The sequence below is a fragment of the Nerophis ophidion genome, linkage group LG18 (genome assembly GCF_033978795.1).
Source record: "Nerophis ophidion isolate RoL-2023_Sa linkage group LG18, RoL_Noph_v1.0, whole genome shotgun sequence".
Taxonomy (NCBI): Eukaryota; Metazoa; Chordata; class Actinopteri; order Syngnathiformes; family Syngnathidae; genus Nerophis; species Nerophis ophidion.
The window spans coordinates 36563223-36590280 of record NC_084628.1 but is presented as its reverse complement, the minus strand read 5'-3'; the positions used below and the strand labels follow the sequence as shown (position 1 = coordinate 36590280).

At 41.4% G+C, this 27058-nt stretch overlaps 1 protein-coding gene and 1 long non-coding RNA gene across 2 annotated transcripts in view; one reads left to right on the top strand and one right to left on the bottom strand.

Annotated features, from left to right (window-relative positions):
• Positions 1-2593: 2593 nt before the first annotated feature.
• Positions 2594-27058, bottom strand: part of LOC133537161 (uncharacterized) — a 51598-nt gene continuing 27133 nt past the window's right edge. Inside the window, exon 3 of the long non-coding RNA XR_009802611.1 lies at positions 2594-3044. This is a non-coding gene — a long non-coding RNA (uncharacterized LOC133537161). The remainder of the gene's footprint in view (positions 3045-27058) is intronic.
• tmprss5 (transmembrane serine protease 5) overlaps positions 9155-27058 on the top strand; it is a 38713-nt gene continuing 20809 nt past the window's right edge. The window contains 5 exon segments of the mRNA XM_061878060.1: positions 9155-9255; positions 12754-12892; positions 18991-19071; positions 22733-22846; positions 24136-24271. Coding sequence (XP_061734044.1) covers positions 9253-9255; positions 12754-12892; positions 18991-19071; positions 22733-22846; positions 24136-24271 — 473 coding nt within the window. The 5' untranslated portion in view covers positions 9155-9252.

Here is a 27058-nt window from a genome sequence, read left to right as displayed (position 1 = left end):
GCAGCCATGAAATTCTAAGTTAATTATTATTTGCAAAAAAATATAAAGTTTATGAGTTTAAACATGAAATATCTTGTCTTTGTAGTGCTTTGAATTGACTATGGGTTGAAAAGGATTTGCAAATCATTGTATTTTAATTATATTTACATCTTACACAATTTCCCAACTCATATGGAAACAGGGTTTGTATATGTCACAAGCCAGAATCTTTCAGCATCCACAGCCCAAGAGTTTTTAATTTGGTAGTTATATTACCAAGAAGACGGTTGCTGCTATTCATTCACCTCCACCAAGGACATGCTTGCTGGGCGGAGGAGGAGATTGAGCAGTAGCCAGCGTTTAACGTAATCTTCCTATGTTTAATTAAAGCGAGCATGGTGGGTAGCTAAATTGGTGGTGGGGGGGGGGGGGGCACACAACACATTATAACCACCATCTGGTGAGGAGAAGGCCTGCCCTCACCCAGCCTCACCATCATTAGCCTGACTCAAACCTGAACATGACAGCAATTTATGCAACCTGCCACGTTCCATACAGACACAACAGCTTATGTTGTGATGAGGGCACGGTCACACTCTGACTGCGCCGTCATGTAACCATAATGTGTGGAGCAGCACTCACACGTCCAAATTCAGACGGCAGTCAAACAACATGAAGATGTTTGCCTAACTTGTCCAGCCATGTATGACCTCTAATGGTGGCCACGCTTTCCACAACAAAAGACACAAAATGTAAAGTTTGAATCATCATTACAAGTCTTGACAGCAACTGGCTTCATGTTTCGGTGATGTTTTCACACATACCACAAGGTGGCAGTGTGACCATACCAAACGACACACCATGCAACACTAACCTCCCTGATCACACTGTCTGCATCCTGCAACATGGGTAGGGTTTTACTTCTGCCACACTTGATAGCATCATGATACGACAAAGACAACGGCCTTAGCTGCATATTGACAGCCTTTTAGCACGGTGTGAAACAAAGACACACACCTGGTGTGCCGTCAGGGTCAACAAGGCCTTCTCTGCTGGCCTAACACAGGGGTGTCAAACTCAAATACAGAGTGGGCAAAAATTTGAAACTGTTGAACAAATTAACCTTTTAATACCATATTCACTTTATTAATCCCCGGAGGGAAAGTAAAATGTTCAACACAATCCCTTTCAAGAGCAGACAAACATTACTGGGAGACAGAACAGGATCGCTGACGGGTATGTCATCTTCCGGCGACCCTTGCAAAAAAGGTGAGATACAGGTAAACAAGCAGGGGGTATTGGGAGGAAAAAAATAAATAAAATAAAAATAAAAAATCGGTCTATTGGGCCCCTGGGGAGGGTGTCCAGACTGAGGCCAAGGGGGAGAAAAAAAAACACTCATAGCCATAGGGACCCATAATAGGGACTCGAACAAGTTTTGCATTGAATATTGAACAAAAAAAAAGCTTATATAACTTTATAGTGACATGCAAAATCCAGTTTCAAATAATAATAATTAAAAAAATATCAATGGCATATCAAATAAAATTTTGATAAAAATTGAATGCCTCTTTTCTATTTGCCACCTTTTGAAGTAAATATCAAAAGTTTTTCCACAGGCTAATAATAAATTGGAAAATAAAATGAGTGAATCAAACATTCCAGCCTTGAAGTAGCAAGAGAAAGTGAATGAATAAAACGTTAATTATTGCTCAGTTTGCTACACTGATTTGCTTTAACACTGAATATGGAACAAGCAACGCTTATATCCCTTAATAGTGCAAAATCAACTTTCAAAAAACAAATGAAAAAACAATGGTATGTTAAATAAAAAAAACCCGTTTCCATATGAGTTGGGAAATTGTGTTAGATGTAAATATAAACGAATACAATGATTTACAAATTCTTTTCAACCCATATTCAGTTGAATATGCTAAAAAACGAAATAAATAAATGAATAAAAATAAAATAAAAAAATCGGTCTGAGCTTGGGCCCCTAGAGAGGGTGTCCAGACTGAGGCCAAGGGGGAAAAAAACAACAACTCGTAGCCATTGGGATCCATAATAGGGACTCAAACAAGTTTTGCATTGAATTTTGAACAAACAAAGGCTTATATAATTTATAGTGACATGCAAAATCCAGTTTCAAATAATAATAATTAAAAAATATATCAATGGCATATCAAATAAAATTAAGATAATTGAATGCCTTTTTTCTTTTTGCCGCCTTCTGAGGTAAATATCAAAAGTTTTTCTAAAGGCTAATAATAAATTGGAAAATAAAATAATGAGTGAATCAAACATTCAAGCCTTGAAGTAGCAAGAGAAAGGGCATGAATAAAGCGTTAATTATTGCTCAGTTTAATACACTGATTTGCTTTAACACTGACTATGGAACAAGCAATGCTTATATCACTTAATAGTGCAAAATCAACTTTCAAAAAACAAATGAAAAAACATTAATGGTATATTAAATAAAAACTGTTTCCATATGAGTTGGGAAATTGTGTTAGATGTAAATAAAAACGGAATACAATGATTTGCAAATCCTTTTCAACCCATATTCAATTGAATGCACTACAAAGACAACATATTAAATGTTCAAACTCATAAACTTTATTTTTTTTGCAAATAATAATTAACTTAGAATTTCATGGCTGCAACATGTGCCAAAGTAGTTGGGAAAGGGCATGTTCACCACTGTGTTACATCACATTTTCTTTTAACAACACTCAATAGAGGTTAAACATTAAGCCCTGGCAAATTCCAATAATAAACAAACCGAAGGGCCAACTAATTTTGCAAAGCTTGAAATCTACAACCTGATCCTGGACCCAACCTGAAACCTGACGCAACCTTGCCAGTTCACCGTCAACAGGCTCATGAAACAGAACAATTCTAAGTGCCTCAGTGGGCTCGGTGGACTTTGACAACAAACGGCAAGGTGTACGTCATCCAAGCCGCCTTGAAAGCAGCGTTCCTCGTTCCTGTTGAGTCAGAAACTGGCGTGGGGGATTCGCAAGCAGGGAGCCCGAGACTGCGACTGATGATCAAAAGTTTGGATGCTGAAAAAAAAAGCACACGGCTTTGAGATGAGAAGTGCACCAGATCAAATCTCAGCACGGGGAGTGGGGAAAAATACTCCCATCCTTTGAGTGGGGAAAGATGTGGCTCCAAACTGGGCTGCAGCCAAACACCTCACAGTATATCGAGGTACATAAACAAAAAGATGAATCCCACAGGAACAGCCTTCAGGCTAGCTGACTAGCTACATAGTGCTACAGTAGTTACCTGGTCATAGTCACAAAGCCATACATATGGTTGCTCATGGGCACATAGTGTGTTATTCATTTCTTTACATTCAAAAAACACGCAGTATCCGCTCTACTGACATACTTTCTCATAAAAGGCAAGATGGCAGTTTGTGAACTAAAAAGGGGAGGTTTAGTCAACAACACCCAGTCAACAAACCTAATCTGATACGAGTTGGTGCTCTTGAAAGGATTAAATCCCAGACCAAACAGTTTAATTTAAATAGGATCTATATACAAACCCCGTTTCAATATGAGTTGGAAAATTGTGTTAGATGTAAATATAAACGGAATACAATGATTTGCAAATCATTTTCAACCCATATTCAGTTGAATATGCTACAAAGACAACATATTTGATGTTCAAACTTTTTTTGTGTGCAAATCATTAACTTTAGAATTTGATGCCAGCAACACGTGACAAAGAAGTTGGGAAATATGGCAATAAATACTGATAAAGTTGAGGAATGCTCATCAAACATTTATTTGGAGCATCCCACAGGCTAATTGGGAACAGGTGGGTGCCATGATTGGGTATAAAAACAGCTTCCCAAAAAATGCTCAGTCTTTCACAAGAAAGGATGGGGCGATGTACACCCCTTTGTCCACAACTGCGTGAGCAAATAGTCAAACAGTTTAAGAACAACGTTTCTCAAAGTGCAATTGCAAGAAATTTGGGGATTTCAACTTCTACGATCCATAATATCGTCAAAAGGTTCAGAGAATCTGGAGAAATCACTAAACTTAAGCGGCATGGCCAGAAACCAACATTGAATGACCTTGGATCCCTCAGACATCACTGAATCAAAAACCGACATCAATCTCTAAAGGATATCACCACATGGGCTCAGGAACACTTCAGAAAACCACTGTCACTAAATACAGTCCGTCGCTACATGTGTAAGTGCAAGTTAAAGCTCTACTATGCAAAGCGAAAGCCATTTTTCAAAAACATCCAGAAATGCCGTGGGATTCTCTGGGCCCGAGATCATTTAAGAAAGACTGATGCAAAGTGGAAAAGTGTTCTGTGGTCTGACGAGTCCACATTTCAAAATGTTTTTGGAAATATTCGACATGGTGTCATCCGGACCAAAGGGGAAGCGAACCATCCAGACTGTTATCGACGCAAAGTTGAAAAGCCAGCATCTGTGATGGTATGGGGGTGCATTAGTGCCCAAGGCATGGGTAACTTACACATCTGTGAAGGCACCATTAATGCTGAAAGGTACATACAGGTTTTGGAACAACATATGCTGCCATCTAAGCGGCGTCTTTTTCATGGACGCCCCTGTTTATTTCAGCAAGACAATGCTAAATCACATTCAGCACGTGTTACAACAGCGTGGCTTCGTTAAAAAAAGGGTGCGGGTATTTTCCTGGCCCGCCTGCAGTCCAGACTTGTCTCCCATGGAAAATGTGTGGCGCATTATGAAGCGTAAAATACGACAGCGGAGACCCCGGACTGTTGAACGACTGAAGCTCTACATAAAACAAGAATGGGAAAGAGTTCCACTTTCAAAGCTTCAACAATTAGTTCCCGCAGTTCCCAAACGTTTATTGAGTGTTGTTAAAAGAAAAGGTGATGTAACACAGTGGTGAACATGCCCTTTCCCAACTACTTTGGCACATGTTGCAGCCATGAAATTCTAAGTTAATTATTATATGCAAAAAAAATATTAAGTTTATGGGTTTGAAAATCAAATATGTTGTCTTTGTCGTGCATTCAACTGAATATGGGTTGAAAAGGATTTGCAAATCATTGTATTCTGTTTATATTTACATCCAACACAATTTCCCAACTCATATGGAAACAGGGTTTGTACTTCCATCTATACAAATACTCTATGTACACAGCTGAACTAGAATGTTGTGCAAGAATGAAATATTGTGAATTATCAATTCATAACTCACATAAACATTCGTACCCCAGTCACAAACATCTTCCATTCTCCTATTTGTAAAATCTCGAGTAGAATTTTCCTCACAAAAGCTGAAAATGTCCGAGCACTATTGTGGTATTATTATTAAAAGAACTCACTGTGCCTTATCAGCCCAGCAGAACACCCAATTCCCAGAACTCAGACCTATTTGTGACTCTCAAATGTTCAAAGACAGAATGGAAGGCAGAGCCTCCAGCAAACAGGTTGTAAAAAAAGACAAAAACACCTTACAGATTCAGTTTGAAGGGGCCGATAGCCTGTCTGCTTTTTTAAAAAGAGGTACCCAGAACCCGAATGCAGCACTAACTCTTCGGGTTTTCAATAGGGGGCGGGGGTGTATATTGTAGCCCGGAAGAGTTAGGGCTGCATGGGATTCTGGGTATTTGTTCTGTTGTGTTACGGTGCGGATGTTCTCCCAAAATGTGTTTGTCGTACTTGTTTGGTGTGGGTTCACAGAGTGGCGCATATTTGTAACCGTGTTAAAGTTGTTTATATGGCCACCTTCCGTGTGACCTGCGTGGCTGTTGATCAAGTATGTCTTGCAGTCGCTTACTACGTCTACAGAAATCAAATACAACATGTGGCTGGGCTGGCACGCTGTTTGTACAAGATGTAGAGGACTCCAATGGCAGTGCCTCCACAGAACACCGTAATATTATTGTTTTATTATTGTTTGGGTGAAACTCGGGAGAATGATTTCCCCTGCAGGGTGGGGCACTACAAATTGGGAGTCTCTCGGAAAAATCGAGGTTAGACAAGTATGACGCTGTATAGCGGCATTCATATAAAACTCGTGGGCCGCACCAACATTACATTTTCACATCAAGGTGCGGGTCGCAAAATAACATCTCACGGGCCGCGTGTTTGAGACCCCTGCACTAAAGCATACATATTAGACTACAAGGAAATGTTTTAAATAAAGTTAAAAGTTAAAGGACCAATGATTGTCACACACACACACACTAAGTGTGGCGAAATTATTCCCTGCATCTGACCCATCACTCTTGATCACCCCCTGGGAGGTGAGGTGAGCAGTGAGCAGCAGTGAGCAGCAGCGATGGCCGCGCCCGGGAATCTTTTTTTGGGTGATTTAACCCCCAATTCCAACCCTTGATGCCGAGTGTCAAGCAGGGAGGTAATGGCTCCCGTTTTACCTACTCAGTGGCCTAGTGGTTAGAGTCTCCGCCCTGAGGTCGGTAGGTTGTGAGTTCAAACCCCGGCCGAGTCATACCAAAGACTAAACATTAAAAATGGGACCCATTGCCTCCCTGCTTGGCACTCAGCATCAAAGGTTGGAATTGGGGGTTAAATCACCAAAAAATGGTATTGAAAGGTTATGCCCTGGCTGAGCAGACAGGTAGCAGCATGGGTAACGTTTTCTGTGATGCTAGTGGTGCGAGAGGTAATCCGAGAGAAAGAAGGTGCGAATCTGGTAACAAATGAAGGAAGAATTAATTCCAAGAAAAACAGCAGGGGGTCCATCGTCTGGGGGTGGTTTAGCTTCAAGCGGGAATATGTCGAACAGACAACCGTAATATGTCGAGTATGCAGCAAAAGCGTTGCTACAAAAAGTACCAGCACTGCTAATTTGTAGCAACATTTGAAAAAGTCACCCGCTAGAGCAGGGGTCACCAACGCGGTGCCCGCAGGCACCAGGTAGCCCGTAAGGACCAGATGAGTCGCCCGCTGGCCTGTTCTAAAAATAGCTCAAATAGCAGCACTAACCAGTGAGCTGCCTCTATTTTTTTAATTGTATTTATTTACTAGCAAGCTGGTCTTGCTTTGCTTGACATTTTTAATTCTAAGAGAGACAAAACTCAAATAGAATTTGAAAATCCAAGAAAATATTTTAAAGACTTGGTCTTCACTTGTTTAAATAAATTATTTTATTTTTTTACTTTGCTTCTTATAACTTTTAGACGGACAATTTTAGGGAAAAAAATACAACCTTAAAAATGATTTTAGGATTTTTAAACACATATACCTTTTTACCTTTTAAATTCTTTCCTCTTCTTTCCTGACAATTTAAATCAATGTTCAAGTATTTTTTTATTGTAAAGAATAATAAATACATTTTAATTTAATTCTTCATTTCAGCTTCTGTTTTTTCGACGAAGAATATTTGTGACATATTTCTTCAAACTTATGATTAAAATTCCCAAAAAATATTCTGGCAAATCTAGAAAATTAAAATTAAATTTAAATCTTATTTCAAAGTCTTTTGAATTTATTTTAAAATTTTTGTTCTGGAAAATCTAGAATAAATAATTTTATTTGTTAGAAATATAGCTTAGCCCAATTTGTTATATATTCTAACAAAGTGCAGATTGGATTTTAACCAATTCAAAACATGTCATAAAAATTCTAAAATGAATCTTAATCAGGAAAAACCACTAATGATGTTCCGTAAATTTTTTTAAAAAATTTCAAAAAGATTCAAATTAGCTAGTTTTTCTCTTCAATTTTTTCGGTTGAATTTTTAATTCTAAAGAGTCGAAATTAAAGATAAACTATCTTTCAAAATTTAATTTTCATTTTTTTCGCGTTTTCTCTTCTTTTAAACCGTCGGATTAAGTGTTTTTTTTCATCATTCATTCTCTACAAAAAACCTTCCGTAAAAGGAGAAAAAATGTACGACGTAATGACGGACAGAAATACCCATTTATATATATATAGATTTATGTATTAAACGTAAATTGAGCAAATTTGCTATTTCTGGCAATTTATTTAGTGAATTATATTTATATAGCGCTTTTCTCAAGTGACTCAAAGCGCTTTACATAGTGACACCCAATATCTAAGTTACATTTAAACCAGTGTGGGTGGCACTGGGAGCAGGTGGGTAAAGTGTCTTGCCCAAGGACACAACGGCAGTAACTAGGATGGCACAAGCAGGAATCGAACCTTCAACCCTCAAGTTGCTGGCACGGCCACTCTACCAACCGAGCTAAGTGTGTATCAGACTGGTAGCCCTGCGCATTAATCAGTACCCAAGAAGTAGCTCTTGGTGTCAAAAAGGTTGGTGACCCCTGCGCTAGAGAATGAAGAGTGCTTGAAACTCCGCATGTCAACATCTCCGTTCGGTGCCACACCAACAAAATGCCCAAGCAACCATTTCCAGATCAACACCGTGTGAAAAAAATAGTCAACAACATGGGATCACGCCCGCAGGAACCTACCACATAATGAAGGACATTTCCTATTATGCAGTTCAATTAAAGAGTACCTTGCCATTTTAAATGTTGTATAACGGTAATTCTATGGAAACAAAAAAAAGTCTGAGTGCTACTTAAAGGTTTCTCTTGCCACTGGTTTTGGTCACCTGCAAGTACTGACTCACATACCACATCTACAAACCAATTTCTGCTATCTCTTCTGAAACATGAAAACGAAACTTTGAGCTTTTATTTCATTTCAAAGTACCAGTCTAACTCATCTCATCCGCTCATTATTCTCAAGAATCCCTCTGACAATTTGTTTGAAATACAGAAATAGTTGTGGGTGCAGCCAGATTGAAAGAGAGCTTGCAGAAAATCTCATCCTTCAGCAGGTAGACTTCATTTATGACTTGAGTGTTGACAGACAATGGCTTCATTCAGAGGCCAAATGATCGGGCACAGATGGGGTTCAAGACTTTTCAACAATCGCCAATCATGACCTTTCCCCAGGACCTACAAACTGTCGAGGCTTGTCTGAATATTGTCACAACAACCCAGTGTGGTCTCCACAGCCGGCTTGTAGCATCTGTGCAGATGCTCCAACCTCCCCCGCACCTGACAAAGACCAGGTTCAGTTTGGTCTCGGAGGCCTCGTGACCCCACCTCCTGTGGCCAAACAACAAGCTCATTCACTGCACCTCTGCTGACCTCATTGTCTATTTATGAAGGGAAAATCCAGAGTTGCATTTTGCTAAATGGTCCGACTGCGGACACCCGGCTGACAGTCCACTCCAGGTCTGCGAGCGGGCTCCAGATGAGTGCGCACATTTGGGGCAGTCACTTGCGACGGCACAAGCAAACAAAATGGTAAGAAACATGACTTGCATGTGCTTTTCATTCAACTGTTCTATGCGTCGGTGTATAAGCATGAAGCTCTGTCACAGATTTGCATGATTTATATTGTAAGTGTATCTCAAATTACCTAAAGCATAGGGCTGGGCGATATATCAAATATACCCGGTATATCGCGGGTTTGTCGATATAGAAAACGACTATATCGTGATATTGGAGTATACGTTCTCACGCAGTTGCTTTTCGCTGCGGGCATTACACTACAGGCTCTTCTCATTCTTTATTGTCTCTCCTTCTCACAGAGACATAAAACAAGCGCACCTTCTTACATACGTCACATACTGTCACGCGTGCAACGTCATACGCCCTGGCCGAGCAGAGAGGTAGCGGCATGGGTAACGTTAGCTGTGATGCTAGCGGTGCAGGTGGTAATAAGGGAGAAAGAAGGTGCGAATCTGGTAACAAATGGAGGATGAATTAATCTCAAGAAAAACATTGTCTGGCGGTGGTTTGGCTTCAAGCGGGAAGATGTCGAACAGACAACCCTATTATGTCAGGTATGCAGAAAAAGCGTTGTTACAAAAAGTACCAGCACTGCTAATTTGTAGCAACATTTGAAAAGTCACCCGCTAGAGCACCTATGGCTCTCGAGCCAGATGGGGCTCTTTTGATGACTGCATCTGGCTCTCAAATAACACGATAATTATGAATAATTCCGCTTGTAATCACAGTGTTAAAAATAACGTTCAAAATATAAAATATCGTCTTGAATTTTTATCCATCCATCCATTTTGTGCCGCACCTGTTCAAGAAGTTGCATTAATGGTAAGAAGCATTTTCTTTATTATAGGTTAGCTTCAGAATAACAATTCTATTAAAAAGAATAAGAGACTCATTATACTGAAAAAATGTTGGTCTTACTTAAATAATGCACGCATTTAGTTGTTTTCAGTGTTGAAAAAATATTATATGGCTCTCTCTGAAATACATTTTAGCCAAAAAAGGTTCCCGATCCCTGCTCTAGAGACTGATGAGTGCTTGAAACTCTGCATGTCAACATCTCCGTTCTGTGCCACACCAACAAAAAGCCCAAGCAACCATTTACACATCAACACCGTATGAAAAAAATAGTCAACAACAAAAGGAGATAACGTCCGCAGGAACCTACCACATAGCGAAGGACATACACTATTTGATTTCCTATTATGCAGCTAATTTTTTTTGACACTTATTGAAATATCTTGTGTGACATCATGCACAAAAGTGCACTCTATTTTTTTTAAACTATTGTAGTGGCGTTCTGTACAAAAAGTGCACTTTAATTTAGTGTTGTTTCGATATGTCATTTTAGTGACATCATGCACAAAAGTGCACTCATAGCTTGTTTTAAAATGTCTGACAATCTTGAACATTCTATTTCGGAAATGACATGAATGTGTGTGCCACTGCTTAATAACTGTTTAATAAATACACTTTTGGTCAATTGACTTAGTATGAAAGTTTAAAAGTAGCATATATTAATGCAGTATGAAGAAGAATGTTTTAATGTAGACACAGAATCATCATACTGCTGTGATTATATCAAACTTAAGAAGGTCAGTGACTTCACAATAAAAGTGGGTGACTGTTATCACCAGGAAAGATGAGATCACCTACCTAGGTTCCATTCTAGAGGCCAATCTTTCCTGTGATAAAATGGCAAACAAGGTAATCAAAAAGGTCAACCAAAGAACGAGATTCATCTACAGAATCTCCTCTCTGGTCAACAAAAGCACCTTGAAGATTCTAGTGGGAACTCTCATTCAACCCTTCTTCGATTACGCTTGCACCTCCTGGTACCCCAGCACCTCCAAAACCCTCAAATCTAGACTCCAAACATCCCAGAATAAGCTAATCCGGTTACTTTTAGACCTCCACCCCAGATCACACCTCACTCCAACCCACTTCTCCAAAGTGGGCTGGCTCAGGGTGGAGGACAGAGTCAAACAACTTGCACTGAGCCTAGTCTATAAAATCCGCTACACCTCCTTGATACCGAAGTACATGTCAAACTACTTCCTTAACGTAAATGACCGCCATAACCACAACACCAGGGGGAGCTCCACAAACCACGTTAAACCCAGATTCCGATCTAACAAAGGTCTTAACTTATTCTCTTTCTATGCCACATCAATGTGGAATGCACTCCCAACAGGTATAAAAGTAAGTGCATCTCTATCCTCCTTCAAAACCGCTCTAAAACAACACCTCCAGGCAACTTCAACCCTTTACTAATACCCTCCTCCATTCACATCCCATCTCCCCGGATTATAAACAACTCAAATGTATTTCTAATATATATACTTGTTCTTATGTTTTCTGAACTCACTATGTTCTCTGCTGGCTGTACATATCCTACTAAATAAGACCTACACTGTTTCAATGTCCACATTTCTCTGTTGATGCAATTGTTGATGACTGGTTGATATCAGTACTTCAAAGCTCCTCATCCCACCCCCTGTATTGTAAATAATGTAAATAATTCAATGTATATACTATGAGGATTAACTTGTGTGATGACTGTATTATGTTGATAGTATATATTTGTACCAGGAATTGATTAACGTGGACCCCGACTTAAACAAGTTGAAAAACTTATTCGGGTGTTACCATTTAGTGGTCAATTGTACGGAATATGTATCTACTAATAAAAGTATCAATCACTCAAATTATATGCATCAAGTGTTCATTCAAGGCTAAGGCAAAATATCCAGATATATATGGTGTATCGCGACATGGTCTAAAAATATCAAGATATTAATAAAAGGCCATATCGCCCAGCCCTACTAAAGAGGCATCTGTATTGCTTTCGAGTCACAAGCTCATTCCTGTGGTGACAATGACCTATTGAGCAACACTTCCACAAGAGTAGCATTTATTTCATTGGAAAGTATCACTAGTGTCTCAAAGGGCTGCACAAACCACTACGACATCCTCGGTAGGTCCACATAAGGGCAAGGAAAACTCACACCCAGTGGGACGTCAGTGACAATGATGACTATGAGAACCTTGGAGAGGAGGAAAGCAATGGAAGTCGAGCGGGTCCAACATGATACTGTGAAAGTTCAATCCATAATGGATCCAGCACAGTTGCGAGAGTCCAGTCCAAAGCGGATCCAACACAGCAGCGAGAGTCCCGTTCACAGCGGAGCCAGCAGGAAACCATCCCAAGCGGAGGGGGATCAGCAGCGCAGAGATGTCCCCAGCCGATACACAGGCAAGCAGTACATGGCCACCGGATCGGACCGGACCCCCTCCACAAGGGAGAGTGGGACAAAGTAAAATTAAATAGTTTGACTATTTATTCCGAACACAGTCAGACTGTCAATACGCTAGTCATAGAAAACATCCGCTACAAAAGGTGAGCAAGGCCTGGAATTAAAAAACAAATATCACGACCTGAATAACAATAAGATCATTAATAACAGCCGCCAATGATAATGTTTTGTGATGTGCTTACTGACGTTCTGACAGAATCCTGACGGAGACACGATATCAGTGATCGAGAACACGGCGGCCGTCGGCCATCCGATCCGCTCGGAGGAGGCATCGGTCGTGCAACAAAGCGAGGGAGCGCAGAACTGCTTTAAAAGGTTTCAGACCCCATGGCACAGTAAGTGGCTGTCATAATGGCTGATCACCAACTAACAGCAGCTAAAACCTAATGGAGCCTGAACCTGGAGGCTGTCCTTTCATCACTTGTTTTTCAGCAAGTATAAGAAACTGAGCAAACATTTTTTACAAAAAGCAGGGATTTTTGTGTTTTCATCAACAACTTTAAGGTGAACACTAATAAAAAAGAAACATTACATTAGCTGTTAGTAGGTAGTGAACGTCTCCTGTACTTCATTTTTTTTTCTGGAAAATAAGGTTTATGAATATGAAAGAGGAATGGCGTTTAAAGGGGAACATTTTCACAATTTCAGAAGGGTTAAAACCAATAAAAACAGTTCCCAGTGGCTTATTTTACTTTTCGAAGTTTTTTTCAAAATTTTACCCATCTCGTAATATCCCTAAAAAAAGCTTTAAAGTGCCTGATTTTCGCTATCTGTGAAGCCATCGTCCATTTTCCTGTGACGTCATCCAGTGATGCCAATACGGATAGCACAGCAAGATATAGCGACATTAGCACGTATTCAGACTCGGATTTCAGCGGTTTAAGCGATTCAACAGATTACGCATGTATTGAAACGGATGGTTGGAGTGTGGAGGCAGATAGCGAAAACGAAATTGAAACAGAAACTGAAGCTATTGAGCAAATAGCTCATGTCTGCCTTAGCATCCCCGGTAAAATGTGCAGACCAACGATCGGAAGTTTCGCATCTTGTGACACTGGATGTTATTAAATCCGTCGATTGGTAAGTGTTTGTTTGGCATTAAATGTGGGTGGAGGGAAACGCTGGATGAAAATATAGTTTCAAATGTACATAAAGCAGGCTTCACGGTGGCAGAGGGGTTAGTACGTCTGCCTCACAATACGAAGGTCCTGCAGTCCTGGGTTTAATCCCAGGCTCGGGATCTTTCTGTGTGGGGTTTGCCTGTTCTCCCCGTGAATGCGTGGGTTCCCTCCGGGTACTCCGGCTTCCTCCTACTTCCAAAGACATGCACCTGGGGATAGGTTGATTGGAAACACTAAATTGACCCAAGTGTGTGAATGTGAGTGTGAATGTTGTCCGTGTATCTGTGTTGGCCCTGCGATGAGGTGGCGACTTGTCCAGGGTGTACAGCGCAATCTGCCCGATTGTAGCTGAGATAAGCGCCAGCGACCCCCGCGACCCCAAAAGGGAATAAGCGGTAGAAAATGGATGGATGTACATAAAGCTAGCCTAAATAGCATGTTAGCATCGATTAGCTGGCAGTCATGCCGCGACCAAATATGTCTGATTAGCACATAAGTCAATAACATCAACAAAACTCACTTTTGTGATTTTGTTGACTTTATGGTTGGAAATGCATCTGCAGGTTATCCATACATCTCTGTGCCATGTCTGCCTTAGCATCGCCGGTAAAACGTGCAGACACTCCGGCACATTCAATGGGGGTCTGGTGGCAGATTTCTCTGACTTTATCGTTGGAAATGCATCTGCTTTGAGTGTCGCAGGATATCCACACAATTTTAACATCTCTGTAGTAGCATAGCTTTCGTCGGTAAAGTGTGCGGCACAAACGACCGACCATTTGGTCGGCTTTCCCCACACCCTCGTATTTTGAACAAATTTCGTCCAATTTCTTGCCACTTTCGCATCTTTGGGCCAGTGGTGCAACTTGAATCCCTCCCTGTTAGTGTTGCTACACCCTCCGACAACACACCCACGAGGCATGATGTCTCCAAAGTTCCATTAAATAGTCGAAAAAACTGAAAATAACAGAGCTGAGAGCCGGTGTTTGTAATGTGTTTGAGAAAACGGCGGCTTTATTACCTAGGTGACGTCACGTTCTGACGTCATCGCCTCCAGCACGATAAACAGAAAGGCGTTTAATTCGCCAAAATTCACCCATTTAGAGTTCGGAAATCGGTTAAAAAAAATAGATGGTCTTTTTTCTGCACCATCAAGGTATATATTGACGCTTACATAGGTCTGGTGATAATGTTCCCCTTTAAAACATCATTCATTATCAAATGTCTCCAAGTTGCGTGAAATACTAAAGGGGAGCTGCACATTTTTGGGGACTTTAGCCTATTATTACAATCCCTCTGTAAGACAAGAACACAAGTCTCTTTTTTTATGCATTCTCAGTCGTAAAATACAGCAAGCACAATGTGGCTAACAATGGGAGTACTTTATTGCTCTCTTAAAACACATCAAAACACCACCAACAAAACTCCATTAACAGTGCATCCGGAAAGTATTCACAGCGCTTCACTTTTTTCCCATTTTGTTATGTAACAACCTTATTCCAACATGAAATTAATTCATCCATCCATCTTCATCCGCTTATCCGATCTCGGGTCATGGAGGCAGCAGCCTAAGCAGGGAAGCCCAGAATTCCCTCTCCCCAGCCACTTCGTCCTGCTCATCCCGGGGGATCCTGAGGCGTTCCCAGGCCAGTCGGGAGACATAATCTTCCCAACGTGTTCTGGGTCTTCCCCGTGGCCTCCTACCAGTTGGACGTGCCCTAAACACCTCCCTAGGGAGGCGTTCCGGTGGCATCCTGACCAGATACCAGAACCACCTCATCTGGCTCCTCTCCATGTGGAGGAGCAGCGGCTTTACTTTGAGTTCCTCCCGGATGACAGAGCTTCTCACCCTACCTCTATGCTCATTTCGGCCGTTTGTACCCGTGATCTTATCCTTTTGGTCATAACCCAAAGCTCATGACCAAAGGTGAGGATGGGAACGTAGCTCGACCGGTAAATTGAGAGCTTTGCCTTCCGGCTCAGCTCATTCTTCACCACAACAGATCAATGCAGCGTCCGCATTACTGAAGACGCCGCACCGATCTCACGATCCAATTTTCCCCCACTCGTGAACAAGACTCCGAGGTACTTGAACTCCTTCACTTGGGGCAGGGTCTCCTCCCCAACCTGGAGATGGCCCTCCACCCTTTTCCGGGCGAGAACCATGGACTCGGACTTGGAGATGCTGATTCCCATCCCAGTCGCTTCACACTCGGCTAAGAACCGATTCAGTGAGAACTGGAGATCCTGGCCAGATGAAGCCATCAGGACCACATCATCTGCAAAAAGCAGAGACCTAATCCTGCAGCCACCAAACCGGATCCCCTTAACGCCCTGACTGGGCCTAGAAATTCTGTCCATAAAAGTTATGAACAGAGTCGGTGACAAAGGACAGCCTTGGCGGAGTCCAACCTCACTGGAAACGGGTCCGACTTACTGCCGGCAATGCGGACCAAGCTCTGACACTGATCATACAGGGAGCGGACCGCCACAATCAGACAGACCGTTACCCCATACTCTCTGAGCACTCCCCAAGTTGTCCTCAAAACTCTACGAACAATATCCCATCACATTCACTTGTGTGTGGGAAAAGCCGTGGATATGTGATTGGGCCGGCATGCAAAGGTAGTCCCTCTAAGGTTTATTGGCGCTCTGTACTTCTCCCTACATCCGTGTACCACTCTGTACAGCGGCGTCCTAAAAAAGTCATACATTTTAATTTTTGAAACAGATACCGATACCTTCAAATTTTACATTTTGAAGCATTTATCGGGGAATAATATCGGCAGTCCGATGTTATCAGACATCTCTAGTTTGAATTCTTATCTAACACGTGCAACCACAACTTTTTATTGTCAATATCAGCTGCTGAGTTTCATTTTTTTAAATGTTTTCTGCTGGTGGTGTGCCTCCACATTTTTTTCAATGAAATAAATGTGCCTTGGCTCAAAAAAAGAGTTAGCTGCCTCTTGCTAGTGTTTATTTATGAGTCAGAATGCATGTTCTTATCTTACAAAAGGAGAGGCAAAATTCTTAAACAAGTGCAGTTCCCCTTCAAGTAGGGGGGCTGAAGGAGCAGGAAGTGTACGCTGCAAAAAGTGAAATCTAAGTAAGGTGAAATATCTCAAATAAGGGTGATATTTGCTTATTTTCTGTCTGATCAGATAATTCTTCTCACTAAGCAGATTTTATGTCAGTGTTTTACTTGTTTTAAGGGTTTTGGTCCTAAATGATCTCAGTAAGATATTACAGCTTGTTGCTGAGATGTTATGACCTATATAGAGTAAAACGTGCTTGAAACTATTTTTGTCCAAATGTCCAAAACACACCCAGCAAAGTCCCACGGCAAGTGGGGGAGAAAAGTGAGAAAAGTTGGCAAAAGTCCCCAAAAATACCTACTCAGGTTCCAGTCCCACAAGTCCCGGGATGGCCAAAATGTCCTAAACACACCCAGCTGAGTCCAACAGGGAGGGGGGATAAAAGTTGGAAAAGTTGGCAAAAGTTGGCAAAAGTTGGCAAAAGCCCCGAAAATCGAGTCCCACTCGAACATTTTACAGACTTTTCTCACCTTTCTCACTTTTCTCCCTGCCTTCCCGTGGGACTTTGCTGGGCGCGTTTTGGACGTTTTGGGACTGGAACCTGGGTAGGTATTTTGAACATTTTTGGGGACTTTTGCCAACTTTTCTCACTTTTTCCCCCCACTTCCTGTGGGACTTTGCTGGGTGAGTTAAGGACATTTTGGGCATCCCGGGACTTGCGCGGCCATACATAAGATTTTATGTTGGCGTGTTTTACTTGTTTTAAGTTTTTTGGTCCTAAATGATCTCAGTAAGATATTACAGCTTGTTGCTGAGATGTTATGACCTAGTTTGAGTAAAACGTGCTTGAAACTATTTTTGTCCAAATGTCCAAAACTCACCCAGCAATGTCCCACGGCAAGTGGGGGAGAAAAGTGAGAAAAGTTGGCAAAAGTCCCCAAAAATGTTGGAAATACCTACCCAGGTTCCAGTCCCACAAGTCCCGGGATGGCCAAAATGTCCTAAACACACACCCAGCCAATTCCAATGGGGAGGGGGGATAAAAGTTGGAAATGTTGGCAAAAGCCCCCAAAATTTTCTCACTACCTACCTGGGTTTGAGTCCCACTCGAACATTTTTCCAACTTTTCTCACTTTTCTCCCTGCCTTCCCGTGGGACTTTGCTGGGCGCGTTTTGGACGTTTTGGGCATCCCGGCCGGCCACGGGACTTTTGGGACTGGAACCTGGGTAGGTATTTAGAAAATTTTGGGGGACTTTTGCCGACTTTTATCACATTTTTCCCCCCACTTCCTGTGGGACTTTGCTGGGTGTGTTATGGACATTTTGGGCATCCCGGGACGGCAAGTGGGGGAGAAAAGTGAGAAAAGTTGGCAAAAGTCCCCCAAAATGTTGAAAATACCTACCCAGGTTCCAGTCCCACAAGTCCCGGGATGGCCAAAATGTCCTAAACACACCCAGCAGAGTACCACGGGTAGGGGGGATAAAAGTTGGAAAAGTTGATAAAGCCCCAAAACATTTCTAAATACCTACCTTTTACCGACTTTTCTCACTTTTCTCCCTGCCTTCCTGTGGGACTTTGCTGGGCACGTTGTGGACGTTTTGGGACTCGAACCTGGGTAGGTATTTTGAACATTTTTGCCAACTTTTCTCACTTTTGTCTCCCACTTCCTGTGGGACTTTGCTGGGTGTGTTATGGACATTTTGGGCATCCCTGGACTTGCGCAGCTATACATAAGATTTTATGTTGAGGGTTTTACTTGTTTTAAGTCTTTTGGTCCTAAATGATCTCAGTAAGATATTACAGCTTGTTGCTGAGATGTGATGACCTATATTGAGTAAAACATGGAATATCAAGTGTTGCAAATCTGTGTCATCAACACTCACAAGTATAAAACTACTTTTTTAAAGTAATCATGTCTTATTTCAAGCATGAAAAAAAACAATCATGATGCTGAGCGCATATCATTATGTCAAGATAATGGCACTGGCATTTACTTCATTTAAGAATATTTTTCAACATATTGAGCAAAAAGGTATTTTTTTCTCCCAAAAAAGTGCACTTATTAGTGAGAATATACTTCTTTTAAGCTATTTCTGGTTCATTGAGGTTAGCAAATTTTACTTTTTTTGGAAAGTCTTGACAAGCCAAATGGTCTTGTTCTATTGGCAGATAATTTTGCTTAGTTCAAATAAAATACCCCTAGTTTTTGTATTTTTTTTTTTTCCTTGTTTTTGAACACTGACTTTTTGCAGTGTAATAACTGGTTCCTCTAGCTCACAGGCTGCTGAGGATGCTCGCTGCCGTGTGTGTACTTGGACTCCTGGGTGCTTTGGCTGTCAGTGTCTGGATTTTAGGTGAGTGTAATTGTACCGCATGAAAAAAAACAAAAAACAGTTATCTTAAAAAAAAAGCTAAGAGCAGTTTTAGTGCACCACAGTGAAGCCGACCGGATTGATGCACTAGTCTTCTACACTGCAAAAAGGGAAATCTAAGTAAGGTGAAATATCTCAAATAAGGGTGATGTTGCTTATTTTCTGTCTGATAAGATAATTCTTCTCACTAAGCAGATTTAATGTTAGAGCAGACCTGGGCAAATTAAGGCCCGGGGGCCAGATGCGGCCTGTCAAGCTTTCCAATCTGGCCCGCCAGACATTTCCAAGTATTTTTTTTTTCGATCTCCAAGATGGAAAGTGTAGCTGCCATTATGATGTGCACTCATGTTTTCTAATGAGCGTAAGTCTTTAACTATACAAAGTATTTCAATGGTTGGAATTTGCGCTTTTGCATGATATACAAACCCCTTTTCCATATGAGTCGGGAAATTGTGTTAGATGTAAATATAAACGGAATACAATGATTTGCAAATCCTTTTCAACACATATTCAGTTGAATGCACTACAAAGAAAACATATTTGATGTTCAAACGCATAAACTTTTTTTTTTGCCGAAAATAATTCACTTAGAATTTCATGGCTGCAACACGTGCCAAAGTAGTTGGGAAAGGGCATGTTCACCACTGTGTTAAATCACCTTTTTTTTTGAACGACACTTAATAAACGTTTGGGAACTGAGGAAACTAATTGTTGAAGCTTTGAAAGTGGAATTCTTTCCCATTCTTGTTTTATGTAGAGCTTCAGTCGTTCAACTGTCGTACTTTACGCTTCATAATGTGCCACACATTTTCAATGGGAGACCAGTCTGGACTGCAGGCGGGCCAGGAAAGTACCCGCACTCTTTTTTCACGAAGCCACGCTGTTGTGACACTTGTCTTGCTGAAATAAGCAGGGGCGTCCATGATAACGTTGCTTGGATGACAACATATGTTGCTCCTTGGGCACTAATCCCCCGCCATACCATCACAGATGCTGGCTTTTACACTTTGCGCCTATAACAATCCGAATGGTTATTTTCCTCTTTGTTCTGGAGGACATCACGTCCTCTGTTTCCAAAAATAATTTCAAATGTGGACTCGGCAGACCACGGAACACCTTTTGAATTTGCATCAGTCCATCTTAGGTGAGCTCGGGCCCAGCCAAGCCGGCGGCGTTATAGGCGCAAAGTTGAAAAGCCAGCATCTGTGATGGTATGGGGGTGCATTAGTGCCCAAGGCATGGGTAACTTACACATCTGTGAAGGCACCATTAATGCTGAAAGGTACATACAGGTTTTGGAGCAACATATGTTGTCATCCAAGCAACGTTATCATGGACGCCCCTGCTTATTTCAGCAAAACAATGCCAAGCCACGTGTTACAATAACGTGGCTTCGTAGTAAAAGAGTGTGGGTACTTTCCTGGCCCGCCTGCAGTCCAGACCTGTCTCCCATTGAAAATGTGTGGCACATTATGAAGCGTAAAATACGACAACAAGACCCCGGACTGTTGAACAACTGAAGCTCTACATAAAACAAGAATGGTAGAGAATTCTACTTTTAAAGCTTCAACAATTAGTTTCTTCAGTTCCCAAACGTTTATTGAGTGTTGTTAAAAGAAAAGGTGATGTAACACAGTGGTGAACATGCCCTTTCCCAATTACTATGGCACGTGTTGCAGCCATGAAATTTTAAGTTAATTATTATTTGCAAAAAAAAAATAAAGTTTATGAGTTTGAACATCAAATATGTTGTCTTTGTAGTGCATTCAATTGAATATGGGTTGAAAATGATTTGCAAATCATTGTATTCCGTTTATATTTACATCTAACACAATTTCCCAACTCATATGGAACCGGGGTTTGTAGAAATGTGTTGGAATGCTCATTTTTATTTCTGGGTGTGTCTAGACCCCCAATTTGCATATTTCCAAGTGGCAATTTGCTACTCTGAAGACATTTGATGTAACTTGGGCATTGTTATGAGTAAAACCTGGTGCAACATGCATGATTCCTTTCTAATGTTTACATCAGGGGTGTCAAACTCAAATACAGAGTGGGCCAAAATTTTAAACTGAACAAAACCACGGGCCAAGGTTGAACAAATTAACTTTTTAATAGGGACTTAAACAAGTTTTGCATTGAATATTGAACGAGCAAGGCTTGTATAACTTTATAGTGACATGCAAAATCGAGTTTCAAATAATCATTTCAAAATATCAATGGTATATTAAATAACATTTAAATAAAAAAAATTAATGCCTCTTTCTTATTTGCAGCTTTCTGATGTAAATATCAACATTAACTTGGCAGGGTTTGGTGGTAGCGGGGGGTGTATATTGTAGCATCCCGGAAGAGTTAGTGCTGAAAGGGGTTCTGGGTATTTGTTCTGTTGTGTTTATGTTGTGTTACGGTGCGGATGTTCTCCCTAAATGTGGTTGTCATTCTTGTTTGGTGTGGGTTCACAGTGTGGCGCATATTTGTAACAGTGTTAAAGTTGTTTATACAGCCACCCACAGTGTGACCTGTATGGCGGTTGACCAATTATGCCTTGCATTCACTTGTTTGTGTGTAAAGTCCGCATATAGTATGTGACTGGGCCGGCAAAATGTTTGTATGGAGAAAAAGCGGACGGGACGACAGGTTGTAGAGGACGTTGAATGCAGTGCCTTTAAAGCACGTCCCCAATGATGTTGTTTGGGTGGAAATCGAGAGAAATTCGGGAGAATGGTTGCCCCGGGTGATTTTCGGCAAGGGCACTGAAATTCGGGAGTCTCCTGGGAAAATCGGGAGGGTTGGTAAGTATGAGTATTAGCGGTCAATGCGGTGTTATAATACCGGCGGGCCAGCTCTAATGTTAATTTGATATTGCCTCAAGGGCCAAATTAAATTACACGGAGGGCCAAATTTAGCCCGCAAGCCAGAGTTTGACACCCATGGTTTACATGAAATGTCGGGGCTGGGGGAGCACTGACTTTCTCTACTTTTAGGGTTCTGTTTCTGTTGAAACAGAATCCTATAATTGCAGGGAGGAGTGGGGGGCGGAGGGGGAGTAACACTGACTCTCTCTAATTTTACTAATGTTACAATTAAATATATCTGTAACTTTACACTCTATTTGTGTTGAAATATATTTTCAATACATTTTGGTAGATAATGGCTATGTTGTCAATATGGAAATTAAAGTGCTCTAATAAATAATCATAAATCTGATCATTCCAGGATGTTTCTGATGCTCAAAAAATCTAAAATAGTTTTCCAAAAAGTATCAAAAGTTGATGTACACCTAATTTTTACATAGCCGCCATCTTGGAAATATGCTAATTAGGTGTCCAGAAACAACCAATCCTAATCACGATTTTTCTATCATATTTGTAAATTGTCAAAAAACACAAAATAGACACAAAGTTAAGATTTGTAGCTCATCTGGTTCAAATGAAGGGGTGGTGGCTATATTTGATCAGCCGCTGAGTATGCCCTGAGCTACACCTGTGCCGAATTTGGCGCTTTTAGACAAAAGTGAACGAACACACCCTAAAATCTCCTTAAGAGCCTCCACCATTTGACTTAATGCCGTTTTTAATGATCAAATGCCTTTTTATTATCTAAATTTACGTTACTGACAACTATCTCACCACTCTTGTAGTCAAGTTCCTTTTGAGGCCGTCGTCCTCTCACCATTTGGTAGGACTTGGGGACACAAAGGACACGCCGTTCTGCAACGTGACGGAAGACGCTTCCATTTCCGACCCCAGGAAAGGTCTGTGTTACCTTCATTTCTTCCCTGCTAATTGGCGGCGAGGTTCTGTTTCATTTTCAAACAGGGGAAAAAAAGAAGCTGTGACGAGCAGTGAAGTTCTTAACTGGAGTCAAAGTTCTTTGAAGTACAGTGGGGCAAAAAAGCATTTAGTCAGCCACCGATTGTGCAAGTTCTCCCACTTAAAATGATGACAGAGGTCTGTCATTTTCCCCATAGGTACACTTCAACTGGGAGAGACACAATGTGAAAAAAAAATCCAGGAATTCACATTGTAGGAATTTTAAAGAATTTATTTGTAAATTATGGTGGAAAATAAGTATTTGGTCAACCATTCAAAGCTCTCATTGATGGAAGGAGTTGTTAGCTCAAAATCTCACGATACATGGCCCCATTCATTATTTCCTTAACACGGATCAATCGTCCTGTCCCCTTAGCAGAAAAACAGCCCCAAAGCATGATGTTTCCACCCCCATGCTTTACAGTAGGTATGGTGGTCTTGGGATGCAACTCTATTTTTCTTCCTCCAAACACAACGAGTTGAGTTTATACCAAAATGGATACATGGATGATACAGCAGAGGCTTGGGAGAATGTCATGTGGTCAGATGAAACCAAAATAGAACATTTTGGTATAAACTCAACTCGTCGTGTTTGGAGGAAGAAGAATACTGAGTTGCATCCCAAGACCACCACACCTACTGTGAAGCATGGGGGTGGAAGCATCATGCTTTGGGGCTGTTTTTCTGCCAAGAAGACTGGACGATTGATCCGTGTTAAGGAAAGAATGAATAGGGCCATGTATGGTGAGATTTTGAGCCAAAACCTCCTTCCATCAGTGAGAGCTTTGAATGGTTAACCAAATACTAATTTTCTACCATAATTTACAAATAAATTCTTTAAAATTCCTACAATGTGAATTCCTGGATCTTTTTTCACATTCTGTCTCTCACAGTTGAAATGTACCTATGATGAAAATTACAGACCTCTTTCATCATTTTAAGTGGGAGAACTTGCACAATCGGTGGCTGACTAAATACTTTTTTGCCCCACTGTAAATTTCAGCCAAAAATTACCATTCAAAAAATTGTAGCCTTTTTCCCCTTATACCCTGGAAACTTGCCATTAGGCTGGCATGAACACATGTAACGATCATTTGTGCTTATTTGACTCCATTACCCTACAATACATCCTGTTTTTTTGCTCTCCTGAATCAATTCACACTCACGGAGGGTTCATCAAATGTTGGCCGAGAGCCTGCACCAGGAGGGATTTTCAATCAATCAGGTTCAGTGTTTTACAGGATCAGCCCAGAGAACTCCCTGCTGGAGATCCAGCTCGGAAAGCTGCTCAACTGGTTGCCAGTGTGCTACGAAAGATGGAACTCTTCGCTGGGAACGCTGGTCTGCAGGCAGCTGGGTTATCTGAGGTACGTCCGCGCTCGTTACTGAACTCGGCTCTTGAAAACACGTGCACGGACTCACAAATCACTGCACCATTCCAGCTAAAAACTGCCACAAGGTCTCTGAAGCGTAATAGAAAATCTAACAAAAAAGTGTTAAGCTCCATTTCTACAAAACCCCCATTTCCACATGAGTTGGGAAATTGTGTTAGATGTAAATATAAACGGAATACAATGATTTGCAAATCCTTTTCATCCCATATCCAATTGATTGCACTACAAAGACAAGATATTTGATGTTTAAACTAAATTTTTTTTTTGCAAATAATAATTAACTCAGAATTTCATGGCTGCAACACGTGCCAAAGTAGTTGGGAAAGGGCATGTTCACCACTGTGTTACATCACCTTTTCTTTTAACAACACTCAATAAACGTTTGGGAACTGAGGAAACTAATTGTTGAAGCTTTGAAAGTGGAATTCTTTCCCATTCTTGTTTTATGTAGAGCTTCAGTCCGGGGTCTCCGCTGTCGAATTTTACGCTTCATAATGCGCCACACATTTTCCATGGGAGACAGGTCTGGACTGCAGGCGGGCCAGGAAAGTACCTGCGCTCTTTTTTTACGAAGCCAAGCTGTTTTTACACGTGCTGATTGTGGCTTGGCATTGTCTTGCTGAAATAAGCAGGGGTGTCCGTGAAAAAGACAGCGCTTGGATGGCAGCATATGTTGTTCCAAAACCTGTATGTACCTTTCACCATTAATGGTGCCTTCACAGATGTGTAAGTTACCCATGCCTTGGGCACTAATGCACCCCCATACCATCACAGATGCTGGCTTTTGAACTTTGCGTCGATAACAGTCTGGATGGTTCGCTTCCCCTTTAGTCCGGATTACACAATGTCGAATATTTCCAAAAACTATTTGAAATGTGGACTCTTCAGACCACAGAACACTTTTCCACTTTGCATCAGTCCATCTTAGATGAGCTCGGGCCCAGAGAAGCCGGCGGCGTTTCTGGATGTTGTTGATAAATGGCTTTCGCTTTGCATAGTAGAGCTTTAACTTGCACTTACAGATGTAGCGACAAAGTGTAATTAGTGACAGTGGTTTTGTGAAGTGTTCCAGAGCCCATGTGGTGATATCCCTTAGAGATTGATGTCGGCTTTTGATACAGTGCCGTCTGAGGGATCGAAGGTCACGGTCAGTCAATGTTGGTTTCCGGCCATGCCGCTAACATGGAGTGATTTCTCCAGATTCTCTCAACCTTTATTGATATTATGGATCTTAGATGTTGAAATCTCAAAATTTCTTGCAATTGCACTTTGAGAAACGTTGTTCTTAAACTGACTATTTGCTCACGCAGTTGTGGACAACGGGGTGTACCTCGCCCCATCCTTTCTTGTGAAAGACTGAGCATTCTTTGGGAAGCTGTTTTTATACCCAATCATGGCACCCACCTGTTCCTAATTAGCCTGCACACCTGTGGGATGTTCCAAATAAGTGTTTGATGAGCAATCCTCAACTTTATCAGTATCTATTACCACCTTTCCCAACTTCTTTGTCACGTGTTGCTGGCATCAAATTCTAAAGTTAAGGATTATTTGCAAAACAAAAACAATGTTTATCAGTTTGAACATGAAATATGTTGTCTTTGTAGCATATTCAACTGAATATGGGTTGAAAATGATTTGAAAATCATTGTATTTCGTTTATATTTACATCTAACATAATTTCCCAACTCATATGGAAACGGGGTTTGTAACATTATATTGTGAGAGTCTTGTCCATAGTGGATCTAACAGTGTGAATGATGTTTGTCTGTGTTGGCCTAGCGATGAGGTGGCGACTTGTCCAGGGTGTACACTGCCTACCGCCCGAATACAGCTGATATAGGCTCCGGCACCCCCCACGACCCAAAAAGGGACAAGCGGTAGAAAATGGATGGAATAGGACAGTAAGATGAGAAGGATTGACACTGGAGGCAGCAATATCACCCATAGCGTTCAATATGATGTGGGTCCACCTTTTGAAGCTATTACATCTTCAACTCTTCTGGGAAGGCTGTCCACAAGGTTGCGGAGTGTGTTTATAGGAATTTTCCACCATTCTACCAAAAGCGCATTGGTGAGATCACACACTGATGTTGGTGGAGAAGGCCTGGCTCTCAGTCTCTGTTCTAATTCATCCCAAAGGTGTACTCGCGGAGAAACGGAAAACACGGTGGCATAGAGACCACACGTTTATGAGCATTTCCGGCAATCTATTTAAAAAGATTATGCAAGATGAAATTTTGCTTGTGGAGCAAAAACAAGCAATAAAAGCGTGGTACCTATGCGGCGTAAGCCCCTGGCAGGTACACTACAGTATATTGCCACCAGCCTTGACTCACATATGAACTTGAAGTGCCATCCCATTTCTAACCCATAGGGTTCAATATGATGTGGGTCCACCTTTTGCTGCTATTATAGCTTCAACTCTTCTGGGAAGGCTGTCCACAAGGTTGCAGAGTGTGTTAATAGGAATTTTCCAACATTCTTCCAAAAGCGCACACACTGATGTTGGTGGAGAAGGCCTGGCTCTCAATCTCCGTTCTAATTCATCCCAAAGGTGTTCTTTGGGGTTCAGGTCAGGACTCTGTGCAGGCCAGTCAAGTTCATCCGCACCAGACTCTGTCATCCATGTCTTTATGGACCTTGCTTATTTTCACTGGTGCACAGTCATGTTGGAAGAGGAAGGGGCCCGCTCCAAACTGTTCCCAAAAGGTTTTTTCGCATGGAATTGTCCAAAAATGTTTTGGACAATTACTTTCACTG